A 12281-nucleotide genomic window follows, 5' to 3' on the forward strand; every position below is an offset into this window, starting at 1 on the left:
GCGCGATACCATTGTCTTCCGAGACTGAAGGATGCCAACATGGACACGTTCAAGCCATGAACACCAGTTTGGGATACATTGAACACCTACACGTGATTAGTCAACACTGTTTGTTAACTCGCTCTGTTCTCTTCTTGCAGAGTTTCTCTAGCATTATGGGACAAGTTCTCTTGGTGGGAAACTACACCAGAGACACCAAAAAAAACATTCAACATCAACTGGGTTTTGGGGAGGGTTTCCAGTTCTGGGCAGTGATTACATGACACTTTCTTTACAATCTGCCTTGCATCTAGTATCCTGCATCCTTGCCTTCTCTCTCTTGTACTGACAGAAGGACTAAGCAACTGACAGTGCAGCAGCTACATCCGCCCCAAGAAATGCCATATTTGGACCCCAACTTAGTATCCCATTTATCATGCTATTTACCCATAACAAGCTCTTTGCCTGGGTGGCTGGAACACAGATACAGGGTCCTTAAATGCTCTTCACCTCAATCTGAAAAATTACAGGATTTTTGGCAAAGCCGATTTTAGGCTTCTCAGCTATTCACTCCCAAAGCACTTTTGTCATTAGGTTTGAATTATTGTAATTCAACATGGGGCTGCCCTTGAAAATGGCTGGAAGTTGCAGTTGGTTCAGAATGCTGCAGCCCAGGTCCTTTCTGGGGCCCAGTGTTCTGATCAAATTATTCTTGTATGCTTCCAAACAGAGAGTGGGTGTCAATGGGCAATTTTCACAATGGGGAGAGGTGAAAAGCAGTGTGCCCCAAGGATCTGTCCTGGGACCGGTGCTTTTCAACCTCTTCATAAATGACCTGGAGACAAGGTTGAGCAGCAAAGTGGCTAAGTTTGCAGACGACACCAAACTTTTCCAAGTAGCGAAGACTAGAAGTGATTGTGAGGAGCTCCAGAAGGATCTCTCCAAACTGGCAGAATGGGCAGCAAAATGGCAGGTACGTTTCAATGTAAGTAAGTACAAAGTCATGCACATTGGGACAAAAAATCAAAACTTTACATATAGGCGAATGGGTTCTGAGCTGTCTGTGACAGATCAGGAAAGAGGTCTTGGGGTGCTGGTGGACAGGTTGATGAAAGTGTCGACCCAATGGGCGGAGGCAGTAAAGAAAGCCAATTCTATGCTTGGGATAATCAGAAAAGGTATTGAGAACAAAACGGCCACACCTGGAGTACTGTGTCCAGTTCTGGTCGCCACATCTCAAAAAGAATATAGTGTTAATGGAAAAGGTGCAAAAGAGAGCAACTAAGATGATTACTGGGCTGGGGCACCTTCCTTATAAGGCTATGGCATTCGGGCCTCTTCAGCCTAGAAAAGAGGCACCTGAGGGGGGACATGATTGAGACATACAAAATTATGCATGGGAAGGATAAAGTGGATAGAGAGATGCTCTTTACACTCTCACATAATGATGCAAGGGAGGGCACCTGGATGCAGGTCTCTTGTTGTCTTGTGTGCTCCCTGGGGCATTTGGTGGGCCTCTGTGAGATACAGGAAGCTGGACTAGATGGGCCTACGGCCTGATCCAGTGGGGTTGTTCTTATGTTCTTAATTCAAGGGGCTGGCTGGAAACTTTAAAGCTGTATACAGTTTAGAACCTGGCTGCTTGAAAGAGAGTCTTCTCCCACATGCATCTGCCCTTGCACTTAATTCAGCAACTGAGGGCTTGAGCCCAGTTCTATTTCTTAGTGAGGTACGTCTGGCAGGAATAAGATGCAGGGCCTTTTCGGTAGCAGCACCTAGTCTATGGAACTCCCTTTCTTGGGAGGCCCAATCATCATAGTCTCTTGAGACATTTTGTCAAGGCATACTTGTTTAGACTGGCCATCTGTTTATAATGTGCTTCCCTTTTAGCTTTTTTTGTTATTTGGTAATTTTATGGAGATGTTTTTAACATTTTATTTATGGATTAAGGCTTCTCGTTTTATAGCTATTGTAAGTGGCCCTTGCAGATGTTAGAAAGCTGAGCTCCAAAATTTTCTAAATAAATAAGTTTACCTGGGACTCTGCTGCTTAAGTTTATAAGAGCAAAATTCTGCCAAAAGTCACACTGGCCAACAGGAAGTTGGCCACCATCTTGGCTTGCGGCATTGTCAGTGGGGGGAGCCAATGTTGCTGCACTTTTTAGCACTTGATCAATTTAAAATAAAGTTATGCATTAAAAATTAGTTGCCAATGCGAAGTTTGTTCTTAACTCTCTGGGATGCAATAAAGCAGAGTCATTAAGGACAAGGAAGAACAGAGTACATGGTGCAAAGGATCGCCCTAGACAGGGCCTCTGAGAGGAATTTTATCAGGAGGTACAAAGTTTATTTGGGACCCCTTCCCAAAGGGTGGGGGGAGAAGGTGGCACCAGGGGCGGAATATTCTTTGGAGACCAAGTCTACTGGACTTCCCAATGCAGAGCCCAAATCTATTTGCCTATGCAACGTCAGCAGCTAGATACAGTAATATGGAAAACCAAACACACTCCCAAGTCTCTCTAAAATCTTTTAAACATAGATAAACATTGCAGAAAATTAGCATCATCATATTTAGGCTCACACTAGAATGGAAAGTGTCCTCTGTAAATCAAAGCATACTTCTGTAGCTGTGTCCCTGAACTCCTAAACACTCCTTCATGGTAAGCAGTTCCACAAGCCAAAGAGCTACTGTAGCAGGCCAGTTTCCTCTCAGATTTGACACAGTCTTAAGGACTGTCATGTATGCATTCCTTGGCCTGATGTATATGGTTTGTGGTAGCAGCCTCTACATGCCCACAGTAGTGCCCCCAGCATCCCACACGGGCAGTGAGTTAAGGTGAGATAGGAAAATGTAAGAAAAGGAAGTTTCTGGGGCCCCTTCTTTGGGTCCTGGGACCAAAGGACCCTTTCATGGGTCCTGCCTACAGACCCTCACATCATCACTGGGTACCCAGGGGCTGATGGTGCCAAGCCAAGATAGATCAGATATAAAAACAATGGAAGTGCTGGTGGGGCCTTCAGTTATTGGGCCTTTTAACAAGACAGGGCCCAGACAACAGCTTGAACTAACCAATATCTGGCACTGCCCATGCCCCATCATCTGTGTGCAGTTGTTCAAGAACATACATCTTTCATGATATTTAACATTCTGCAGAAAACACTGTTACAACAGCCGCTATGCTGACAGCAAACAAACTGCAGCTACTTAAAGCAGGGAGCTGCTCTCGCTTCCCACAAAGACAAGCCAAAACAGATCGCTGCCATGTGGCTCCCATCTAAGATGCCTCCTCTTCAGCTTGTGAATGCCTCAAGCAACACCGCCTCTACCAAAGCTACCCACAGTTCCATAAAGAGAAACAGCTATTTTGTCCGCTCTCGAATCTCAAACAATGCTCACTAACTCTACAAAGTTTGACGCATTCACAATGGCCACTTTGTCAAAGTGCAAAGATGCAAAGGAATCTCTCTCTCTCGCACACAAACACACACTCCTCCCCAACATTTAGGGGTAAAAACATTTTACAATCATATGCTCCCACTTGAACCTGCTGAATTGTTAAGATACTCATCAGACATGCTGCTCACAGCACCCCCCATTCTATGAGCCGAGGTGAGAACTAAGGACAGGGTCAGGTCCCGGCTGAGGGGCAGAGTGCACAGATCTTAAACAAATCAAATCTTCTGAGCAGACAAATATGCTTAAACCCGGCATGCTTTCATTGAAGCACAGCCCATTTTCAAGCCTCTCTCCCACTCTCTTCTTACCTTCACTGAAACTGTCATCAGCTGAAATGTGGGTCAGCGGCGATTGGGGCCGAGAGTCGCCACAAAGCGAGTAGCTGTGCTCTGCCTGGATGAGGGGAGCAGGAGAAGCTGGGGACAGCTCCACCTCCATCATCTCATTTTTCTCGGACAGGAAGGGGTCATTCAAGAGCTGCCCCAGAACATCCTGGGAAAACTCATCGAGGAGCTCGGTGAAGTGCTGAAGAGAGAAAGAGGAAGAAGAAAAAAAAATAAGAGCTCAAAGTGCTTTTACCATGGCATAAATGATACATTCACCCAAGCAAAAGTAGAAAAGAATTTTTTTTTTTAAAGCAACAAGTTTTTGACCATTTTCATTTCATTTTCCTTAGGAGCAGCTCTAACTGAGTTCAGTTCACTGGTCCATTTCACTGAGTGAAATGTGATTTCAACACTCCAACGCTTATTGGCAGCAGCTCTCCATGTTCTAGACAGGGCCCCCCCCCCCAATCCTTCTTGGAAATGCCAACAACCATTGAACTTGGAGTCTTCAATATGCCAAACCTGAGCTCTTCCATGTAGCCACAGACTCATTCTTTCAGCACCAGAGTGCAATCATTCACAGCACAACCCCACTGCATTTTTACTTAAAGGTACATTCTACTGTGTTCAACCGAACTTACTCTTACTAATTGTGTTTAGGATCATAGTCTTTAGTTGAAAGTCTCAGGCAACCAGCATGAGGTCGACACAACCAAACAGGCATACTGGGAACATGGACTGAGTGGATTGGTGAAGAGTGAAGCAGTTGCTCATGTTTCACCAAATGTCTACCCTCATAATTCAGTCATTTTAGAACATACTGCATTGTGGGATCAGATCCCTTTCCTCTGGAAGCTTACAAGCAGGATCAAGTGCCGGAAGTACTATCCATTCTTAGGTAATCATGGATAATAACCACTGACAGGCCAACCCCATAGCCCTTGGCATATGTACTTAGCCCACAGTACGTAGGCTAAGTACAAATGGGGAAAGTGATATCATGGCAGCATGTCCCAATCCCAGTCTAAGCCTACACAGATCCCACACAGGTACAAACTTGGTTGGCAACCTTCAGTCTCAAAAGACTATGGTATAAGTTTACAGCACCTTGTATTCCCAGGCGGTCTCCCATCCAAGTACTAACCAGGCCTGACCCTGCTTAGCTTCCAAGATCAGACAAGATCGGGCATGTGCAGGGTAACAGTTGCTGCACTGTACCCAAGTAGGCTTGTTTATACAATTGAGGAGGCCTTCCTTTTTGCAAAGTCCCAACTATAAATACAATTTGTAGGCACAAGATATCAGTGTGAGCACCTTACTGTCACACAGGCTGAAGGGCCCAGCCACCATTATCCTGCTTCCCCCACCACACACACGTGTAGCCAGCCTACATGGACACATTTACCACACTCCAATTCAATCCAGTTTGGAAAGGCTTGACCTGGTGAGACAGACATGGATTAACTTGCAAACTGAGTACACAAAAGCAATCACATGACTGCTTTATCATGCACTGTTTCTTTCGCCTGGACTGATTCACACAAGCATATGCATTTCTCTCAACTAGATAATATGGCTAACTCATCACTCTGACTGCTACATTAAATGAAACTCTGCATGTGTGAATGGGCTACAGACAGTCACTCAAGCAGAATTTTCAGGATCTGAACTCCATGTTTTCGGCTGTTCTTATTTTAACTCTGATTTTAACACAGAGTTTCCAAGCCAGGTGAAAAGGAAAAACGTAACAAGAGTGTAACATAACAAAAATGCAAATATCTTAAGATTGCCATTAGTACATTTAAAATAAACTAGAGATGTTTTATAGTCTACTCACATGGACCCAATAATGACTTTTTAATTAGAACTGATCAAGACTGTTATGTCTTGCAGAAAGTTGACACAGATGAGACCACCATTTCTTTTTAATCTCTGACCCTCCGTCAAAAAAAAAAACAACACTCAGCATTTTACAGACTGAAATGAAGTGTACTATGCAGCATTCTATATATCTTTACGGTCTAGCAATTTTGCCCAACACCATTATTTGCCATCTTAGTCCACCCCATCTACGTACATTCTAGACAAGCATAGGATACACAAAATTTTCTACTGCAAAGTAAGAAAACACTCCATCATGTGGCTATAGTTAATGAATTTATCTGTATGAGAAATGTTAAGATCTTTTGCATATTATTTCAAATGAACCCATTCTGCTGCATGTGACAAGTCTAATAATTTCGTTGTTTACAGACTTTAAAAGATTTTAATCCATGCTAGAGATCCCCACTTTGATTCTCTGATGAATTTTTGCTATGACTTTGGTCAGATAACAGACAAAACATGCATCTTCTGTAACAAAAAAATACATTAGACTTCACTCTGGATGTTCACCAAGGAATGCAGTTGATCCAGTATACCTGAGATTTCAACCACAGGCAAACTTTCTTTTTTATGTACCCTCTAGTTTCCATATTATGATTTCAGGTAAAACTGAAGGCAAAAATAAATCCTTAAATGGAGTAACAGATTGGAAATAATAAGGGAGTAAGGTCAAGGACTGCAACGTATAAGGCATCAGAGCACAATTTTAGCAGTGTAATCTGGCCCTATTGTGTTAAATATATAAAATAAAAGCCACAAGAATATCATGAGGCTGGTATTTAGTGTCAAAAATTCCTTCTGCCAGTTGAGAAATTAAGTGTTGAATTGTACTCTTGCTGTAATGCAACAGTCACTCTCAACATAAAGGATTGTGTCTCATCAAGTTAATTGCTGCTTCTTTAATAATAAACATAAACAAGGGTTTCAACATGGCGGATGAGAAAATAAAATGAGAAATGTAAAAAGAGGTTAAATGCTGAATGTTTTGGGAAATAAAGCTACAAACAGCATAAAAGTTGCTTGTGACCTCCCTCTCTTTTTGCCCTTGGTTTTGAATGCAGACAATAAAATGGTCCTTTCCTGCATTTTCTTAACTCTTGTTTACTAATCATTAACTAACAGAGCACTACACTGGCCTTTCAGACAACAAATACCACTGGGCCTTTTTGAAGATGAAACAGTGGTTGAAATATTGTCACAAGAAACCACGGTCAGACTTACACCACAAGCAAGAAATAAGGTCAGCATGGAGAAAATGTTGATGTTGCCAGAGAGTCAAAACTAATGAAAGAGCATATTTCACCCAAGCAAGCAATGCAAAATCCCACAGGATAGGCAGTCAAAACACTGCATCCTCCACACACACACACACAATACACAAATAGAAGGGTGGATGTTTAAACTTCCAGCTGTAGGAGAAACGTTGTTTTTTTCCCCCTCCTAAGCTTTTTCTTAGTTAAGGGCCAAGTTACATTTTGCAATTTGCATTGAAGTACACTTAAAACCTCCAAAAACAAAAAGCAGCCATGCAAGGGACCAGAGTATGGGGTAGAGAGTAGAGTATGCCGAGTGACACAGCATGAAAGCCTTCTCTCCTGCGCCGTTTCCCCACTGAAAACTGCCTGTCCAAAGTTGCCACATTGACCCCAATGCCGCTCTTTGATTGTCTCAAAAAGGGAACGTGTCTACTACCACAGCCTGGAGCAAAGAAATCTTGCAAAGAAAGCAGAAGGGGAAGCTTCCAACCCCACATATGCAACTGTTATCCCACACAACTAAATCATTGTTGCCATATCAGTAACAAGGTCTTCAGCTGCTGCAGAAACTAAGCCCAAGGAAAAGGGCCACGACCTCCATTCATGTATGTTCTTCCTTCACTCTTGCCCGCCTGGTTCTTTCCTTCTCTACGCCCATGTTGTCTTCTGCCTTTGTTGAAACTGAGGCTTATCAGTTCCATGGAACCTGCCCATTTGCTTATGGTACCCTTTAAAGCACCTTGCATGCTGAGAGTGCTAGACAAATAACCAGGCACAAGTATTGGGATTCAGGTAACCTTTTTGTTCACTTTCAAAACAGGTGCTGACAGGAATGGAAGTAAGAGATTCCCAACATGGGGTGGTTGTCTACTCTTTTAGGGTACAGAGAAAGTCCGGGGTGTGGTGAAAGGCTATGAATGGAAGGCACAAGAGAAGCATTGCTCTTTAAACAAAACTGAAAGCACCCAGGTGAGATCTGTAGTGACCACAGAAAGCTGAAAGACAGGTGCACAGAGAAAAGTTACCAGGAAGGATTCTGCTGCAGCTGGGGGGAAATGCAAGAAAAAGAGTGGACGACAGCCACGTTTGAACCGGAGGGCAAGCCTGACACCCACCCACAATCCGTCCTTCCCCAATTCACTGAAAGAAAAGCAGCACCTGCATTTCTGAAGCATGGACAAACTTGTTGACGATCACCAAAAGCAGGAATGAGTGCTCCCAACAAGCTTGGAGTGGTGCATTCACACAAAAACACCCATTTAGATAGAACCAGAATTTAAATTTCTAAGGACCCATGCTGCATCACATGCCAAGTCTACCCACATACACACAGACCCACCCCCCAATCTCTATAATCACACTGCCGCCTTCATTTGAACTCAGGTATAATACATACATTAGATTAATGGCATGACAACTGCCAAACATCACAGTAACACAGGAAGTTGCCCTATACAGGGTCAGAACATCGGGTCCATCTAGCTCAGTGCTGCCTACCATAGGGGTGTCAAACATAAAGCCAATGGGCTGGATCCAGCCTGCAGAAGCTCTTTCTCTGGCTCCTGTAACAACTGGGTTCTCCCAGCGCTGCCTTACACAAGCAGTCAACTTTCCTACAAATCCCACACCTGTAATATACCCAGTTGCATATTTAAAGCCACATTTAATCCATTCATATGGGAGATGCTGCCAGCTGTTAAAGTATCCTCATGCTTGGGAACACTGCCATATGTCACAATGAGAAAGCATCACCATTTCCTAAACCATGGGAAATGCCCCATAGCGCTCATTCAAGAGATTGTGAAGCTGGGGCAGGCACTGAATCTTAAGTCACTTCTCCAAGGCTGGGAAGATGCTACACTAAGGTATTCCGGTATAGGGCTGTAGCTCAATGGTAGAGAACACATTGTGCATGCTAATAATCTCAGGTTCAATCCCTGGCATCTCCAGGGAAGATCACTACCTGGAACCATGAATAGCTGCTGACATTCCTGACCTAGTGCAGAGGTCTTTAACCTTTTTCAAACGACCCCAATCAATCAATAGACTGCGTCACCACTGCTGGTTCCATCTCCCCTCCCAGGACCCAATCTACCCACCCCACCCATCCCCTTCCCTGTCCACCCTGTTTTTCCCTACTTCTTGCGGCTTTACAGCCCCATGAGGTAGCAGTTTGAGCCTTAGGAGCTATGGGTAAGACAATAAGAAGATGCTGTTCAGAATTACATCAAGAATCCATTTCTGCTAAGGCAGTGCCATTATTTGATTGGATTCAAGCCCTTGTTATTTGATGGCATCACAAACCACAATTTGAAGAACACTGACCTAGAGGGTTCAATAGTCTCATTCAATGCACAGCAGTTTCATACGTTTGCTCTGCAGTCAACACAGCTCTATCTCCTTGGAGAGCAGTGAGTTAGAAACTGGCTGGGAAGGGAGAAGGAAGCAAGACTGCATGGGCAGAAACAGTTTACCTTCAGCATTCACACAGAAAGTGTGTGGACTCTGGTTGGCAACCTTCACTCTCGAAAGACTATGCTATAAGCCTACAGCACCCGGTATTCCCAGGCGGTCTGCCATCCAAGTACTAACCAGGCCTGACCCTGCTTAGCTTCCGAGATCAGGCATCTTCAGGGTAACAGTTGACTCTATTAGAAGGCATTGCCAGAGTCCTCCTCACCTACTGCATTTTTTTTACAGTGGAGTGACACATTCTCTCCCATGCCCACTCTAGAGAACTATTTAAAAAACAAACAGCAGCTTTCAGTTCCCAGACTGAAATGTGGGATCCTGCGGCTTCTAAGTCAAACAGGTATAATTCATGTCCTAATGGAAAGCTCCTGGGAATTGGGATCCCAACTAAACATAACAACCCAGGTGGTCTCTAGGGTTCATTAAAAAATGAAACAAAACAAAACAAAAAGTAGGTGAGGCTGAAACAAAAAAAGAAGATTTTTTCACATTTTTAGTTGGAGATGAATGCTCATCCTCTGTTTATCTCCAAGTTCCACAGCTCCAAATTAGTCATCATGACTTTAAACACATACTCTGACCCTACATCTTTGGATTTATTTTTTTCTGCAAGTGGTGGAGGTGGGGAGCCAGACAAGGACAGCAGTATGGAGAGGGATTTAACCCTTTGCCTCTTTCATGACTAATCTTTTGCCTCCAGACTCCCCTGGCTGCTATTTATGGGGGAGAAAGTCAAACATATAAGGACCAATGATGAACTGAAAACCACATCTAGTTTGGCTCTAGGCAACAGGAGCTCTGTCAAAACCCCAGGAATATTTCCATTGATGTTTTTCACTCCTGATTCAAGTAACTTCCATCTGCTACAGCATCTTTCAAGAGGTGTGTCAGTAACCCACTGCAGGATCTTAAGCTACCTAACCAGGTCTACAGCCAGAAACTTTGTGGTGCTGGAGCCCAGATAAACATTGCAGAACAACCAGAACAGCCTAATCGACTGAACTTTATGCACTTAATCCACAGCCTAATCCACTGAACTTTATAAATGCCATATTAAATAGCATTTAAAAATACATGCCTAATCACTATCACCTTGCAGTCATTGGCTAGACTTTTAGAAGGAAGGAACACTTGTTAATGAGCCATTGGGTAGAATTCCATCTGCATGCTGTTTTTTAATGCACAGGGGTGGGCAGGCGGAATTTAAGATGTCACAGTGTTCCACAGAGGGATGAACAAAACTATCTATATCATTGACTGAAGGAACACATTAGCTGGATGCCAGGGAGCAGTAAATATACTAATCAGTGCACAAATGTCATGAGAGATAAAGCACTAAGCAAAATCCAGTTGTCTGTTTAACGCCCTGGCAGAAAGGTCTTGATCATCTTAAGCCACTGCTTACACAGAGACACAGTTAAGGTCAAATCAACTTGGTCTGGACTTGCCAACTTCAAAAACCATGGTGATCACCCTTGCCAAAACAAACAAAAGAACATCACACAAGCTATATTGTCAGGGTGACCAGATGTCATAACCACAAGAGGACAAGGCAACCCAAAATGTAGGACATCCAAGAAAAATGTAGGACGTGACAAAATAAAAGCTAAAAATATGCATATGTTGACTGCATGTGGTTAAACACTACATTACAAATTAAATTTAAAACTATATTATATATAATTGAGTAATTACAAAAAGGCTATGTGCTGCCTACAAGGGCTCACTCACAGGGAAAAGAGGGCATCTTTTCCAGGACACAAGGCTAAAAAAGAGGATGTCTGGTCATCCTGTATACATGCCCTGAGGGATTTGGTGCTGATATCTCCATCAGCAATTGGATAAGTTGCCATAACGTCACAGAGAGGTAAGTGAGGCAGAAGAACCTTGGACTGCCATTGGCTGAGCTAGGCCACTCCCACAGAGGGGCAAACACAAGGGCTTTGAGAACGAGTGGGGTGGAGAGAGAGGGATTCGACAAATTTATGGAGGAAAAGTTCATCACAGGTAACCTACCAAGTCATGGTAGGTATGTGCAAGCTCATGGTTTTAGAGGTAGGCTAACTCAGATTGCCAGATGCAGGGGAGGGCACCAGGATGCAGGTTGTGTCTTGTTGCCTTGTGTGCTCCCTGAAGCATTTGGTGGGCCACTGTGGAATACACTGGGACTGGATGGGCCTGTGTCCTGATCCAGCAGGGCTCTTAGGTTCTTAATCCTAGGAAGCAGAGGAAACTTGCATTCTGCCATCCCAATAAACACACATTAGAACATACACTCCACTAGAAAGTGCACGTGTAGTTAAAATAATATACAGTTAAAAAAAAAAAAAAAGGTGATATTCCCTTTAGCTACAGCTAGAGAGGTTCTTTCTTTTTCTTTTTGCCTCCCATATGCCCAAATTCATTGATTTATTGAAGCACACAGCCATGTAAAAGAAAAAGAAAAACCCATTCCACAATCAAACAGAGTAAGATCAACTCCTGGAACAGCAAGAGGTGGGGAAATGCCAAACCTTGGCTGTGGACAAGTTGGAGCGCCCAGAAACAGCTCAGTCTGTCCAGACACATACCAAGTCTTTCAGACAAAACATTCCTTTCTCTATGCCTGCCTCCGGCATAAAAGGCTATTTATGTCTGACTGCAAGAATCCCTGCGGAGCAGATGACGGCCCACACTTCAGCTAACCCCTCTACCCTTGACTTCACTGCATGAAATCCCCAACGTGGTTCGGAACATCACACAAGCCATTTTAAAACAAAAGTTAAGCCAGCATGATATCGGTAGCAACAGGATGCCTGTCTGGAATTGTGAAGTCACCAATCAAGGGAGGGGAGGGGGAAAAAAAACTCATTTTATCCTCTCTGTAGAAAAGAACCTAGGAAATGTGCAAATTATCTGGCTATTTTCA

The 12281-nt window shown here is 43.5% G+C and overlaps 1 protein-coding gene across 2 annotated transcripts in view; it reads right to left on the reverse strand.

Annotated features, from left to right (window-relative positions):
• CREB3L2 (cAMP responsive element binding protein 3 like 2) overlaps positions 1–12281 on the reverse strand; it is an 85841-nt gene that overhangs the window by 33229 nt on the left and 40331 nt on the right. For both annotated transcript variants that reach the window (XM_066633830.1, XM_066633829.1), the window contains exon 2: positions 3744–3960. In XM_066633830.1, coding sequence (XP_066489927.1) covers positions 3744–3876 — 133 coding nt within the window. In that variant the 5' untranslated portion in view covers positions 3877–3960. The remainder of the gene's footprint in view (positions 1–3743; positions 3961–12281) is intronic.

This window comes from Tiliqua scincoides, chromosome 7 (assembly GCF_035046505.1).
Source record: "Tiliqua scincoides isolate rTilSci1 chromosome 7, rTilSci1.hap2, whole genome shotgun sequence".
Classification (NCBI taxonomy): Eukaryota; Metazoa; Chordata; class Lepidosauria; order Squamata; family Scincidae; genus Tiliqua; species Tiliqua scincoides.